The following is a 17166-nucleotide window of genomic DNA, read 5'->3' as shown; positions in this document are numbered from 1 at the left end:
AAGAAACTCATATGAAAATAACTCCTCTGACTCCAGTGAAGAAGGGGCGCCAGTGGTGGAGGAAGTGTTACGTGGGGTGCCCATAGCAGTGGAGGATGAGGATGTTGTGGTAAAGTTAGAAACGGTAGAGGATGGGGTGTGCTGTGTAAGCCAGTCAACTACCTCTTCAGCATTTTGGGAGTTCAGGGTCATTGCCTTTTTAAAACTGGGCAATTTCCTAGGGCCACAGGATAGCATAGCAGCACGGCCCCTAGTGCCTCTGCGTGGCGGCCTGCCTTTGCCTGGCATTATTTTTAAAACAACAACAACAACTCAGGTGGTGTTTCTGGAGACGGTATTATTATTGATATTTAGACAGATTGTGAAAAAGCTCACACAGCTAGATGGCAGTTGTTTGAAAATGAAGAACACACTGGGCAAACAAATTGAAACAATGCCTACAAGGTCAACGTATACACTACTACAGCAGTGGATACGGAATATATTATTGCTGCTTGAAAAACGTCACTCAGGTGGTGGTTCTGGAGACGGTATTATTATTGATATTTAGACAGAATGTGAACAAGCTCACTCAGCTAGGTGGCAGTTGTTTGAAAATGAAGAACACACTGGGCAAACAAATTGAAACAATGCCTGCAAGGTCAACGTATACACTACTACAGCAGTGGATACGGAATATATTATTGCTGCTTGAAAAACGTCACTCGGGTGGTGGTTCTGGAGACGGTATTATTATTGATATTTAGACAGAATGTGAACAAGCTCACACAGCTCGGTGGCAGTTGTTTGAAAATGAAGAACACACTGGGCAAACAAATTGAAACAATGCCTGCAAGGTCAACGTATACACTACAGCAGTGGATACGGAATATATTATTGCTGCTTGAAAAACGTCACTCAGGTGGTGTTTCTGGAGACGGTATTATTATTGATATTTAGACAGAATGTGAAAAAGCTCACACAGCTAGATGGCAGTTGTTTGAAGAACACACTGGGCAAACAATGCCTACAAGGTCAATGTATACACTACTACAGCAGTGGATACGGAATATATTATTGCTGCTTGAAAAACGTCACTCGGGTGGTGGTTCTGGAGACGGTATTATTATTGATATTTAGACAGAATGTGAACAAGCTCACACAGCTCGGTGGCAGTTGTTTGAAAATGAAGAACACACTGGGCAAACAAATTGAAACAATGCCTGCAAGGTCAACGTATACACTACAGCAGTGGATACGGAATATATTATTGCTGCTTGAAAAACGTCACTCGGGTGGTGTTTCTGGAGACGGTATTATTATTGATATTTAGACAGAATGTGAAAAAGCTCACACAGCTAGATGGCAGTTGTTTGAAGAACACACTGGGCAAACAATGCCTACAAGGTCAACGTATACACTACTACAGCAGTGGATACGGAATATATTATTGCTGCTTGAAAAACGTCACTCGGGTGGTGGTTCTGGAGACGGTATTATTATTGATATTTAGACAGAATGTGAAAAAGCTCACACAGCTAGATGGCAGTTGTTTGAAAATGAAGAACACACTGGGCAAACAAATTGAAACAATGCCTGCAAGGTCAACGTATACACTACAGCAGTGGATACGGAATACAGATGAAGCCACTTGGATTTGTGAGTTAAATGCGTCATGACTCATTGTTAATTGAAGAAACTGTGTTATCTAAAGTTATCTTAACTCATTTAATGCATTTAACCTTTTCATTAGCATACCAAAGCACCATTGTTCACAATGGTGAATGCTTTAATTAGATGGGATGTTGTGTCACAGTTTTCTGTGTTAAATGAGATAAATGGGATATCTGTGTTTAGTTATTCTGTGTCAAACAGACAAACCAAAGTGGCTGCATCTGTATATTATTGCTGCTTGAAAAACGTCACTCGGGTGGTGGTTCTGGAGACGGTATTATTATTGATATTTAGACAGAATGTGAAAAAGCTCACACAGCTAGATGGCAGTTGTTTGAAGAACACACTGGGCAAACAATGCCTACAAGGTCAACGTATACACTACTACAGCAGTGGATACGGAATATATTATTGCTGCTTGAAAAACGTCACTCAGGTGGTGTTTCTGGAGACGGTATTATTATTGATATTTAGACAGAATGTGAAAAAGCTCACACAGCTAGATGGCAGTTGTTTGAAGAACACACTGGGCAAACAATGCCTACAAGGTCAACGTATACACTACTACAGCAGTGGATACGGAATATATTATTGCTGCTTGAAAAACGTCACTCGGGTGGTGTTTCTGGAGACGGTATTATTATTGATATTTAGACAGAATGTGAAAAAGCTCACACAGCTAGATGGCAGTTGTTTGAAGAACACACTGGGCAAACAATGCCTACAAGGTCAACGTATACACTACTACAGCAGTGGATACGGAATATATTATTGCTGCTTGAAAAACGTCACTCGGGTGGTGGTTCTGGAGACGGTATTATTATTGATATTTAGACAGAATGTGAAAAAGCTCACACAGCTAGATGGCAGTTGTTTGAAGAACACACTGGGCAAACAATGCCTACAAGGTCAACGTATACACTACTACAGCAGTGGATACGGAATATATTATTGCTGCTTGAAAAACGTCACTCGGGTGGTGTTTCTGGAGACGTTATTATTATTGATATTTAGACAGAATGTGAAAAAGCTCACACAGCTAGATGGCAGTTGTTTGAAGAACACACTGGGCAAATAATGCCTGCAAGTGCACTACTATTGGTGCACTACTATGAAGAACAGCAAACAGCACTGGACACGTTAAAGAACAGTAAGATAAGTAAAATAAAAAATATATATATGTATATTAAAAAAAAAAAATTACTCGGGCTGGTGCTGCTGAACTACTAGGAGCAGCACAGTAGCACACCAGTCCTACTCCCCAACACAGCTAGACTAATAGCACTGGGCTCTTATAGTAGCAAAGTAAAAAAACAAAAAAGAAAATAAAAGCAGTCCTTACAAGGACTATTGGGTTATTACAGCAGTCAGCAGATGAGATCAGAAGAGATCAGTGCCCACAGCAGCTACATACAGAGCACTGCAGTAGAAGGTAGATTACTAGCCAGCAAAGCTACCTAACCTAAAATGTCCCTCAAATCCCTGCAGAGTTCTGTCCCTCCAATACAGAGCAGTATCAAGTAGATTACTAGCCAGCAAACTTACTATCAACTGTCCCTCAAATCACTAACAGCTCTCTCCCTACACTAGCTCTTCCAAGCACACACAGGCAGAATGAAAAAACGCTGCAGGGCTTCAGTTTATATATGGAAGGGGAGTGGTCCAGGGGGTGGCCCAGGAGGGAGAGCTTCCTGATTGGCTGCCATGTATCTGCTGGTCTGGGGTGAGAGGTCAAAAAAAAGCGCCAGCTAAGGCGAACCCAAAATGGCGAACGTCGCGCGACGTTCGCGAACATTCAGCGAGCGCGAACAGTCGATGTTCGCGCGAACAAGTTCCCGGCGAACAGTCCGCGACATCCCTACCACTGAATAACTTGTGAACTTGCCAAAAATCGCAATCTCCATTTCCAGAGATCCGTTGCCCAGCTGTGACAACGGGATACAAACTATTAATGCTTCCTTAAACAAACCCACCAAAATACTCACATTTTTTTACTCACGTTTGTTACCTGCACCTGATCCTAAACCAGTGAGCCTCCCTTTTTATATTCCCACCCTGATATGACATCACGGAAGGGGAGGGGCATTCTTACACAGATCTATAAAAAGGAAAGCCTTAAGGTGGAAGAGGGGCTTAGTATGGTTGAAGGAAGGATGGATACATGGAAACATTTATTCCGCACCCGTCCACTAAACGGTATTGCATGTAAGTTTGGGGATTTTGAATTTAACATAAATTAGTAAGCTATTTAATGCCACAAAAAAGATACACTGTAGTGATGTGTGGGTCGGGAAAAACTCAACCCGCGGCTGATCCTAGCCCGCACCTAACCCTAACCTGCAATATGTTGCCATTGTTGGACCCACACAACCCATGCCCACGTCTTCTCACACTCACACTATACACTACTTCTGTGTAAGCGACTATTTCCAAGAGAATCTTCAGGAGAAGTGGAGGAGTGTACTTCCTCAGCCCTAGCACTTTAGAATGATTGCAGTAGAAAACAATTTCAAGTGCTTTGGTCAACATGTTTAGGCTTATAAAAACTGGTGTGGGCAAAATACCCATTTACCTAAGAAAAATACAAGGTTGAGGCAATATTTTCTGTAATTAAAGAAGCAGTTTACAGAGCCGGCTTCCTGCTTCCGGCTTTATCCAGCTTGCCCCACCCCTTCTGTGATGTAATCGGGGCAGGGCAATGTGGACCTATAAATAGGGGGGGAGGAACAGGGTGCAGGAAGGCTTGAGTCGGGTCAGTTGCAGTTCTAGTGTGGATCAAGAAAAACTCGACCTGCACATCACTACAATAACCATTGCTAGCTAGCTGACTCTAACTTCCATATGTAATAAAAGGAACCAAGGTTGTCCAGGAGCAGTAACGCATAACAATTAATAAGATATTTGCTTTTAAACCGGAGACAAGTACATTCTACCTGCAGATTGGTTGATATGGGTTACTGCTACTGGGCAATGAATTGTCTTTTGTTACATAACACCATTTCTTATGCATTCTTCCAAACCCATTAGAAAAGAAGTAGCGCTATGAGTACTCAATATTCTGTTTCATTGCTTCATATCTCATTGGGTGGTACCAAGTGGTCCCTAAATATATTTAAAATCAAATGCCATCTCATTTGTTGAATAAGTGTCCCTAACCATTCTATTTTAATACTGTGTCCAGCAATACACAATATCTGAAACAAATGTCAAACATATTTAATTGAGAAACATACCTGAAGTCAAATCCTGCTCTTTTGCCATTTTCAGGAACTCCAGGGTCAGGGCACATATCAGTTGGCATTGGAACTCCTCCTTGGCTCACTACAATTACAATTAAGAATTATAGACTATCAGTAAAACATTCATAGACAATGAATCATGCCTGGGTGCATATCTACAAAAAGTGCTACTATACTATATATTAAAGTTTAATTTGTTAATCAGTTTTCTAACCATTGATAAAGGTTTGTAGGACTCAATTACTATTCAAATTGAAGCCCTGACCCTATTAGTTTCTTAAAAAACGGTAAGATGGTAAGCACATGTCTGCCTTTGTCTGTTGCACCAATATGTCAGTTTAATAAATTGACTTACATGACCATATTCTACCTGCATGCTGTTATATAGCTCAGATGTTTCTGCATCTGATATCTGCTTCACAATTTTGCAACAGTGGAATGCAAGGGAGTATTTTATCTGTTGGCTTCTTAGTTGATCAGTTGCTTTCTTAGTTGATCCATAACAGATCCAATAGTGACCATTAACATTCTGCTCAGTATATCTGTGTTGATTCCTTAGCTATTGTGATACAGCACTGCAAAATATGCTGGTGCTATATAAATAAGTGTTAATAAATGTTAATAATTTAGAGAAGCCCAGGGACAAGTGCCTTTACAGAAAAATGATGCAGCATTACATCTTTAAAGCTATGGTTCTTCACCATTATAAAGCAAAGATGCCTTTGGGTTGGTACAACCCTCCCCCTAAATGTAATAATGATAATAATACTGTAAAAATACTTGGCTGTATTCATTTGGATTCGTAATTAAATCATGTAAAGAGGCATATTCCCAGAGAAATATTCTGTTATGTATTTAAATCAGCTTGTTACATTAGCTCAGTTGCCTCTTATTTAATACAACCCATTTATTGGTATGAACACATTGCAGGTGTTGCATTTACATCAGCAGGATCACTAGAATCAATACCTAAGAGTCGATTTGCAGCTTCTGCATGTAAACTCAGAAATGCCATCTTTATCACATCATACGGCAAAATAATATCAAAACAACCTTACCTGCTGCTTCATTAAATGGATATTTCCAAAATAATTTAATATATTAAGCAATAGATATTTGCACCACAGAGAAACTGTAATATATAGTGCTCAGTTTGTAGTATCTACATAATACTGTACAAAAAAAAGCAATCTATGTTTTCTGGAAGGAAGAATAGAAATAATCCCTTAACTTGCCAAATCAGGCATTTTATGGAGCCTTTTCACAGTTCCCCTGTAATCACTTATCCATAATTGCCAAGTGATGAGTTCTTTGGGAAATGTACGTGTTGGCTAAATTTAAGGAGGCAGCAGAGCTTACACTTAAGCTGTTTTATTCTTGGGTCAGCCACAACACATCAGTATCAATTTTCTTTTACAGATCTGAAAATAATTTGATCCAGACTTCAGGGTGCAACATCTGTATCAGCGAAGGCATTTCATTTCCAACCAAAGTATATATGTAAGAAATGTTGTAAATTCACCTTAAAGAATATTTTTGGTTGGAACTCTCCATTACTAATCACAGACAAAATGCAATACATGGCTTTATAAAGAGAGCATGCTAGCCACCCTAGTTAACAATATTGGATTGTAATACCCCATATTTTTTTAATGATGAAAACTGTAAAAATGTAAAATTGCTCAGGGTGCTTTTCTAAACATTTTTGAATTTACATTGATTATATTTTTTTCAATTTCAGAGCTTTTCAAGCTTTTATTAACTGCCAATATAATAAGTTTTGTAACAACAGCACGGCCTGGTCATCAGTTCCTGTAACTGTACAGTCAAAGAGATATACCTTCAGAAGTAGTGATGGGTGAATTTGCGCCATTTGCTTCGACGAAAAATTTGTGCATTTCCCACGAAATTTGCAAAACGGCGAAAAATTTGCTGGTGTCTCGTTTTTGATGGCGGCATCCATTTTTGATGGTGGCGTCCGTTTTTTTGGATGCCGAATTTGCGCAACCGTTTCGCGAATTGATTCGCCCATCACTATTCAGAAGGTGTTGCTCTGATCAGGAAAGCCTTAGGTGCCCTTTCTCATGTCCTTCCTGAGCAGAGCAACATCAGAACACTTCTTTTTTCTTGTATGGTGGTATATCATATCTCTGACTATACAGTTATGGGAGCTGACTAGGAAGTGACACTGTTGGTAAAAAAATGTATTATATTAGAAGTTAATAAAACTTAACTCTGAAAAAGAAAACAAAAATGAATGTGAATTGCTAAATTGCTAAGAAAAGCTGCATGAGCAATTTTACATTCAACTTTCCTTTAAGGAGGTGGGGGGGGGGGTTGTGACATGAATGTTCTGCCTCAAATGGCAAAATGGAACATACTTGCTAATTTGTGCAGAAAAAAATTCAGTTAGCACATTTAGGGTCGAATTTCGAATTGAAAAAAAAAAAAATTAAGTCAAAGTTTTTTTTGGGTTGAATAGGTCCGTATTCGGCCAAACTCGAATAGTTCCAATCGAAGTAATAGCCCGTTCGAGTTTTCCCCACAAAAAAATTTGATTTTTCAAAGTCCACCAATTGACTCCAAATAGGTTCTAGGAGGTCTCCCATAGGCTAAAACAGCAATTCGGCAGCAATTCGGCAGGTTTTAGATGGTTAATGGTCGAAGTCGAATTTTTAAAGAGACAGTACATGATAAATTTAGATATTCAAATTTTCGATTTCGATTTTTTTTTTTGCAAATTCGAATCGAATTTGGACCATTCCCTAGTTGAAGTACACAAAAAATAGCTCAAAATTTGATTTTTTTTTTCATTCAAAAATTCACCTTGACCTTTAATAAATCTGTCCCTTAGATTGGAGCCTTAATCTGGCAAGTTATACAAGCCCAACACTGCAGAAAAGGAAACCTCTGAGCCCTTTTGCTCTCTTTGTGTTAGGATAGATGGAGCTCTGTCCTGTTCCTTATTTTACCTTGAAAACCAGTTCTGCTTCATTACTAACATTTTACCTGTCTTTACAATTAGGCAGTTTTGTTATAGAGAGTATGTACCTTAAACTGCATTAATTTTACTTCAGAGTAATGTTTGTGCTGAATAACCACATCTTCAGTCTTTATTTTATTAAAGTCACCTTTTTGTAAAGTATCAGATCTAACAATTTATTTTCTGACAAATTATCAACCCTCAGTAATTTTTAGGAAAGATACTGCTTGGAGAAATATTGCTGAGGTTTTTGGATCGAACAATGACTTCTTCATGCTGGAATGATTCATTCTAGCATATAATAGAATTTTCCAAAACCCTTCTCCCCTGGAGCAAAGATGCAGACAGTGCTGCTGTTAAGCCCTAGCACTCCATAGACAAGAATGGTGTTTAATGAATGGTTTAAATTTGTTAAAAACTTTCCTGTCAGCAAATTACTCCTGACAGTCAGGAAAGTTTGATAAATGAGAAATACCAAACTGCTAAGAATCTTTTAGGATCCCCTAGTCTGACAAATGATAAATCAGCTCCAACCTTTATATTACAATATGCTGTGTAAATGTATACATGTATAAAGCTGTGTACTGGGTTAATTCTGCTGTACTTCAGGTGTCAATTTTTGAGTTTAACAAATTTTTCGCAAATCTTTTCAGTGTTTCGCAAATTTTGCGGGGAATTGGCAAATTTTTCAGCTAAGCAGAACGGGAGCAATTCGCCCATCACTAGTTAACATAGTTGAAAAAGTCTTTACCCCACTTAGAAAGGGTGATACTATGGGGCACATTTACTAAGGGTCGAATATCGAGGGTTAATTAACCCTCGATATTCGACACTCAAAGTAAAATCCTTCGACTTCGAATATCGAAGTCAAAGGATTTACGCAAATACTTTGATTGATCGATTGAAGTAAAAATCAAATGATTCGACGGATTTTAATCCATTGATCGAACGATTTTTCTTCGATCAGAAATAGCTTAGAAAACTTATGGGGAAGGTCCCCATAGGCTAACATTGTAGCTTGGACAGTACTCAGACAGTACTTCGACTATCGAATGGTCGAATAGTCAAATGATTTTTACTTTGAATTGTTCGAATCAAAGTCGTAGTCGAAGGTCGAAGTAGCCTATTCGATGGTCGAAGTACCCCAAAAAAAGAAATTCAACGTTTTTTTACTTTGAATCCTTCACTCGAGCTTAGTAAATGTGCCCCCTATGCGTCCATCATGTGAGGCCTTTTGTATTTTTACTTTTTAGGGGTATATTTATCAAAAAGTGAAGTTAGAAATCATCACAGTCTACTAGAGAGAAATTCCACCACTCTCCATTCATTTGTATGGGATTTTGAAAGGCGTATTTATCAAAGGATGCTCTTTCACTTTCACCCATGGATAAATACTCTTTTAAAAATCCCATAGAAAGGAATGGAGAGTGGTGGAATTTCACTCTAGAGGACTGTGGTGATCTCTAACTTCACTCTTTGCTAAATATACCCCTTTGTGTGATGTAGAGAGTGATATTCTGAGACAATTTGCAATAGGTTTTCATTTTTTATTAATTGTATTTTTAGAGTTATTTAGCTTTTTATTCAGAAGCTCTCCAGTTTGCAATTTCAGCAATCTGCTTTCTAGGGTCCACATTGCCCTAGCAACCACACGTTGGTTTGAATAAGAGACTGGAATATGAATAGAAGTGTGAAAGATGAGCAACAAAAATAAATTTGTTTAAGATGAGGTCAGTGACCCCCATTTGAAAGCTGGAAAGAGTCAGAAGAAGGAGGCAAATAATTCAAAAACTACCCAAAATGAAAGCCAATTGAAAAGTTGCTTAGAATTAGCCATTCTATAACATGCTAAAAGTTAAAGTAAAGGTGAACCACCCCTCATGTACCTTTAGGTTTGAATACTACACATGATATCACTTTTTTATTTAAACTTAACTATATACCTATGGATACATTTTTATCCATGCTTATAATTTAGGACGGGATGCATGAAACGTGTCAGGCAGTTGCTGGTGCAGATCATATGTATACCTTTTTAATGTATACCAATACATAATACTTTCAGGGAAAACTTAATTTTTTAGAAGAAAAAAAACTCTTATTTTCAGAGAGTTATTCAGCTAAAAAACCTGTCATGGTCATGTAGACATCAATGGTAGATGTTTCTTTTACAATTTGAACATGTTTCTTGACATTGTTATCTGTGCTGGGTTTTAGAAAATAATCCAAAATCTGTCGAGGCTTTGCCCACACCGACTTTTTGAGCTAATTTTTTGATAAATTAGTTAAATCTGTAGAGAAGGAAAGCCTGTTAAACCTGTACATTACGGGACACATTTACTAAGGGGCCAATTCATTAACTTCGAGTGAAGGAATAGAAGAAAAAAAACTTTGCCACTTAAAGCTACCGAACCCAATGTTAGCCTATGGGGAAGGCTTGCCTAACCATAGGCTTGCCTAACTTTTTTTGGTCGAAGGATAATCCTTCGACCGCTGGATTAAAATCCTTTGAATCGCTCTATTGAAGGATTTAATCGTTAGATCAAACGATTATTCCTTTGATCGTTTGATCTAAGTATTTGCGCAAAATCCTTCGACTTCGATATTCAAAGGCGAACGATTTTCATTACCCAGTCGAATATCGAGGGTTAATTAACCCTCGATATTCAACCCTTGATGAATTTGCCCCTAAGTGTTGAATTTCAAAGTTAAAAAACTTCTAAATTCGACCATAGAATTTGATACTTCGATGGTCGAAGTATTTTTTCAATCGAGAACGTCAGTTTTCGAGCAAAGTAAAAATCGTTCGATCGAACGATTTCATTCTTTGAATCGAACGATATGAAGGATCGTACAAAAAATAACTTTGACTTCTAAAAACGTAGCCAAAGACTCAGGGGTAAATTTATCAAAGAGTGAAGTTCCGCCACTAGAGGGAAATTCCGCAGCTGTCAATTCATTTCTACGGATTTTGAAAGGCGTATTTATCAATGGGTGAAAGTGAAAGTTCACCCTCTGATAAATACGCCTATAAAAATCCCATAGAAATGAATGGAGAGTGGCGGAATTTCACTCTAGTGGCGGAACTTCACTCTTTGATAAATATACCCCTCAGAGAGGTTCTAGGATGTCCCCCATAGGCTAAACAGCAATTTGGCAGGTTTAAGGTGGCTATGTGTCGAAGTCCAAGTTTTTTTTAAAGAGACAGTACTTTGATTTTCGAATGGTTGAATTTGCAAAGTTTTTTCAATTCGAATCTAATTTTGACCTATTCGATGGTCGAAGTACCCAAAAATTACTTCGAAATTCAAAGTTTTTGAATTCGGAAATTCACTTCGACCCTTAGTAAATGGGCCCCTACATGTGTGATTTACTTCGAACAAATGTGAGTGTTACATTTTTTTAAATACCTTTTTTAAATAAATGGTATTACACTATCCTGGTTTTGTATTTTCCATATTGCTGCTCTCTTTTCAATATTGTTATCCAAGGAATCTTGTTGGCTTGCACCAAGTGGAGACCTGATCACAATAGCCCGTGATTTATTTAAGGAGTGTGTCCAATGAATTTGCAGCAGCCTCTTCTTTTCTTTCACTTCACAACATTTTCCGGGTATAACAACCTTTTTTCAAGTGTCCACACTTGATAAAGGGTTGTTATACTCGAAACATGTTGTGTCAATAAATGCACATTGCAGTTATTCTGCCATTTGCCGTATCCTTTCCTATTATACTATATTGAAATAATAATGGATTATTCCTGTTAGAAAATGAATGGCATTAACTAACCTTTAATACTCCATAAGGCTCATGACCTATTTACAAATACAAGTACAGGGACCTCATCTCAATTGTTATTGAAACACATAGTACCCTGAATTTTTTTCACTGTTCAATTTATAACTATACCCCTGTTAGTGTATATGCCTTGTAAAACAGTGCATATATTTACGGTGCTGTATAACTAAGAACAAACGTACATAAATGCTATTTGCAAGTTGAACTAAACTGAAGCAAACTTGGCATGTTTTTTTTTTTATTTACAATGCAGCATTTTCCCCTCAGAATCCTTGCATGATAGGCATCTTCTAAGTTGTATACAGACATATCAACTCACTTTCATTTTCCAGGAGTTACCCTAATTTAACCCCCTTTTACCTGGTCACCTACAGTAACAGGCCAATCACCCACTGTCAGAATCAGAATCCAGAAGAGCTTACAGTCTAACTGTGTGCAAGGCAGATAGTGTATAGGTGAAATGTGAGGTGCAACATGATAAAGGAACCCACAAGGCAGATATTAACTCCAGGGCTTCCCTTGGGTTCTGTACTTTGATGTTTATTTACATGCAATTTATCAGAGCAGGCTAAACTGTGGTGCTATGGCAAGTTGTAAGGAGCTTTCAAAAGTACATACATATCAGCACTTTGCACTTGCATTTAGAAATGAGCATTTATGTATTTTAAAAAAAAATTAGGGGGTAGAATAATGTATTCACTTTAATAAATACCTAAAAAATCATAATCTTAATCTGAAGAAAATGTACCAAATGTAAGCAGATAAGTATTCAATATTTAGCTGCTTAGTTGCAATAGATCATATAATCTATGGTGCTGACATAAAAATACCTGACTGCTAACCCCTTCGATTTTATGTTTCCATGTTTCATTTTATCCTAGAATCCTTTGGGGGGGGGGGGAGAAACACATTGCTGGCATTGAAAGGTTAAACAGATGTTACCTGCTCTTGATTTTTCAGCAATGTTTACTATTTGCAATGTAACTGATAAAGCTCAGCTGTAGCACTTATTATTCATGGGTGTTCGAATGTGCATCAGTTGAAATCCATGCTGAATTCTTTAGCTGGCAAATATTTTCTTTCTATGCATTTTTTGCAATTTCAATCTAAATGTATATTTTTGTATATATTTATTTTATTATAATATAAATCTGTACTAGATGCATCAAATGCAGCAAACTGTGTTAAAAACAGCAGTTAAGCACAACTGTGCTAAAACACAGATGTGAATAGTCTCATGGGCTGAATAAAATGGAATTAGTATGTATATTTAAGTGTGTTCTAAGTTTTTAAAATTACATTTTAAAATGTAAACACAGGTTAAAATTCACAAGATTGTACAAATGAATGAATATGAATGCTCCTGTTTAAGAGCCCTAAAGCACAGGTGTAGCTTAAGAGTTTTCAGCTATGTCTAAAATGTGCCCTTTCCAATCTTTTGTTTGAATATCTTTCATTATGTAAACTGCTGGTGCTTATGTAAAAATGTTTTACCTGTGAACTTTTTCCATCTTGCTGGGAGCTTTGAATGTAGAAGGCTACTCTTTGGCAGCAAGGGTCAGCTTTATGCACATTATACACCCTCCCATTAGGTTTCATTGTACTAGACAATTGCATCTCTGCATCATACAAACAAAAACTGAACTTGATTTGTCTGATCCAAGCATAATGCACATGAGTTAAGGATTTATACGACAAAAGATAACATTTTGTTTAAACACCTCCAGTACTGCAGCAAAGATACCAGGATACCTTAACACCAATTATATAAGCTAAATATCCCATCTGTTTAAATGTTCCTTTCTTTTTACACTTGGCCGATAGCATCACCTATTAACTTTATCTATACTATATTTCTTTGAGTTAGGGCAATGAAACTAACAAAGGAATTGTAATATTTTATCTCCCCAATGTGATCATGGCAACAGACCATAGTACAGAATATTTCTTGATTTTATCATGCATGAAAAAAGACATTGAACATAGTGTTATAGCTATTCCGTGATTGCAAAATATTTTCTAGCCAAGTCTCTGTTGAATTATGGATGTGCTTGGGTAAACGGTAAAGAATTCCAGTCATCCCAACAAATAGGGCAATCACTCTGTCTTTTTAAACACTGCATAATTCATCTTCTATAGTTCTACGAATTTGCACTGTCCATATTTTTTTCCAGAGACAGGCATTTCCTACCTAAACATCAACCAAACCATCTCATTGCAATCCCTGAGGCAATTCAGTTTATTTATCACTCGCTGTATTTGATTTTATCATGGGTGCATGTTCATTCAAACAAAAAGACCTTTAGCTTGTGCACATTTCAAGGGATCAGCCATAATGGATGGGTTAAGCCTTTGGCAAAATGGGTGTAAAGAAAGAGTTTTCTATTTTTTTTTTGGATGTTTGGTTAGTAATTGTGCTGAACGTCAGGAAAAAGCTACATTTTTGAGCCCTTAAAGCCCAGGGCTCTCTTTGTGCATTCTGCCCATGCATTTTAGTGCTGTTTGTCTTGTACCCAATCCAATTTGTCTTGAAGTCAAATGGCCAGGACTCAAATAACAATTTAACAACAACAATCTAACAAAACATGTTGGACTGCAACTAGGTTTTGCATTTAGCTGTAATAAATTATACCATTTTTTTTGCTTATGTCTGCATATATGGATATAACTCCCAAACCGAACAGCACAGATTAAATCATGCCAAGATGAGCCCTATTCTTCATAGCATATCAAGAGACAAAGAACTTTTTTGGAAAAGCTGGAATCTTTAAGAAAAGCAAACACTATAACAGTTAATAACAGCTCAATAATCGACTCATTGTGCGCTCATTGAAGAAGTTGAGAGCAATAGACTTTATGTCAATACCCTGATGCCTAATGTAATGTTAGTTGGTGCTCTGTCAATACACTGTCAGTGCAACTTTAGCTATTATGGATAGAATGCTTGCTAACAGTATGAATTATATCATTTGCAAACCAGAATTCAATCTCATCCATAAATGTCTCCCAATATATTTAAAAGATTAAAGGGTCAGTGCAACAAAAAGTAGTTATATTGTTGACAATTTCCATTGAAAGAACAATATAGCAGAAAAAGCTGATCCAACATTTAAGAAGCAGACTTAATCAGGTGGCACTTTGCAAAATGTGCAAAATAGGGAGTTTTTTAAAAGTAAAAAATTATATTTGTATTATTATGCAAAGATATTTATGTATGCAATTTAAAAGTGTAAACTTACAGTACCACTATGTCTATGTGCAGAACTTTATTAAGGTTCGGTTCTGTTCCAGGCATTGGACATCAGTGTGCCCCACCCCATCGGGAAGTGACAGTGTGTCACGCACAGCATACTTCTGCTGTTCAAAAACTGTGCTCATAACCCTTCGCCCCCAGCTTAGCTGCTGGATTTGCCCACAAGTCTCCAGCACCGGCTGGGGAGATTTTTTATTTTCAAAAAAAATTTGAATTTGAGACACCTGAGGGCCGCCCCTGTAAAGCTGTGACCCTAAGCATAGGTCCTTGGGTGCCTATATATAAATACGGCCCTAACAATGTGAAATATGCCCTGTGGGTGGGATGTATTAGTATGGAACCAAGGTTATGGGTATTCCAAGTGTTTTGATGGATTTTGCTTTGCCACCTACCAGGATGATACACATTGCTGGTATTTTTTCTCCAGTTTGTTGCAGTCAAGAAAAGGTACATTTAAAAAAAAATTTGGCATCAAAAAAAATTGTGCTCCAAAAAAAAGTATTTCAGAATTGCTTTTCACTCTTTGCTTTTGATATCCAAGTCAATGATAGGAAAATGAATGCAATCATATTCCTGTCCATGCTATAATATTCCGGCTGACTAGTGTTCAATGATATAATTTGGGCAGCAGGTCAATATGTAAACAAGTTGTATATACATATATATTCTGATTTAATATGTCAGTTAGATAAATCCATAAATATTGTGAAAATTAACAATGCAGTGCCCCTATAACCCATGCAATTTTCACTTGCATTAACTCAGATCTAACTTACACTAAATACATTTCACAATGTACATTTTTTTTTTATTTTATGTTTCATTGACGATGTCCTAGTGGAAAAGCTTGATGTACTGTATAACAAATTGTTATCACATTTGTAAAATTCTTTGTTCCCCATAGCCATACATATTTTAATTACAAAATTTCACTTAACTAGACCTTGTAGATTTGTATAACAAATCATGGGGAAACCATAACATCAGATAATTGTGCTAAAGCAAAAGATAATATGATGTTAGAGTAGGAAATAGAGAATGAATGTTAATATGTCTAATTGTTAGTGGCAAACTACCAGTGTACATCCTGGAAGTAAAAGCTAGACATTCTCTGATCTCTGTGGTAATATCAGTGATTATTCCTGAAATATAAAACATACACGAAGAACAAACATTTTCATGAAAAACTTTTAAATGTGATACAAGGGTTTATCAAAAAATGTTCTCAGCTACACTGCTTGCAGGGTGATTTATTGGAAAGTAACCTATATAAACATTATTTCATATTTTCTTCACACAACTTCAGTACATTTCAAATAATTCTGCTGTACAGTTATATACATATATAAATATGGCTCTCTTGGACATTAGAAAGAAACAAAGTGGAAAAATGACTATAAATTGTAGCTGGGGAGTAGCAAAACATACACAAAGAACAAACATTTTCATGACAAACTTGTAAATGTGATACAAGGGTTTATCAAAAAATGTCCTCAGCTACACTGCTTGCAGGGTGATTTATTGGAAAGTAACCTATATAAACATTATTTCATATTTACTTCACACAACTTCAGTACATTTCAGATAATTCTGCTGTACAGTTACATAAAAAAATATATATGGCTCTCTTGGACATCAGAAAAAAAGAAACAAAGTGGAAAAAATATTATAAATTGTAGCTTGGGAGTAGCAAGTGGCCATACAGTGGAAAAAATGTACTATATACATATATATATATATATATATATATATATATATATATATATATATATATATATATATATATATATATATATATATATATATATATATATAATTTCTGTCTATATATATATATATTTATATATATATATATATGATATATATGATGTTTATATGATTCAGTAAAAGACTTCTAACAATCTTTATGCCGTGAGTGCTTCCTTTTATATTTGGACTTTATATTAAATTGGGTTAGCACCTGGAGAAATGATCGAATGGCGGAGGTGAGTGCCGGCAACCAATGGCTTTGTATATATAAAGACAAACTTTATATTCCTACTTTATCTCTTAAGACCTATTATCTATGTCACCTTGAAAGAATATTCTTTTTATTTGTAGATACTAGTGATTGGTAGAATTTATTCGCCAGGCGCAAATTCGCGGTGAATTCCCGTGATTCATGAAAATTCGTCGGCGTAAAAAAAACATGGATGCCGGCGTCCATTTTTTTGGACGCTGTTGTCTGAAAAATGGACGCCG

The 17166-nt window shown here is 36.7% G+C and overlaps 1 protein-coding gene across 1 annotated transcript in view; it reads right to left on the bottom strand.

Annotated features, from left to right (window-relative positions):
* LOC108716186 (CUB and sushi domain-containing protein 1-like) overlaps nt 1–17166 on the bottom strand; it is an 882106-nt gene that overhangs the window by 307653 nt on the left and 557287 nt on the right. Inside the window, exon 8 of the mRNA XM_041563770.1 lies at nt 4887–4974. Coding sequence (XP_041419704.1) covers nt 4887–4974 — 88 coding nt within the window. The remainder of the gene's footprint in view (nt 1–4886; nt 4975–17166) is intronic.

This window comes from Xenopus laevis, chromosome 5L (genome assembly GCF_017654675.1).
Source record: "Xenopus laevis strain J_2021 chromosome 5L, Xenopus_laevis_v10.1, whole genome shotgun sequence".
NCBI classification, from domain to species: Eukaryota; Metazoa; Chordata; class Amphibia; order Anura; family Pipidae; genus Xenopus; species Xenopus laevis.
The sequence above is the reverse complement of the archived record's forward strand: the minus strand, read 5'-3'. Positions and strand labels throughout refer to the sequence as shown.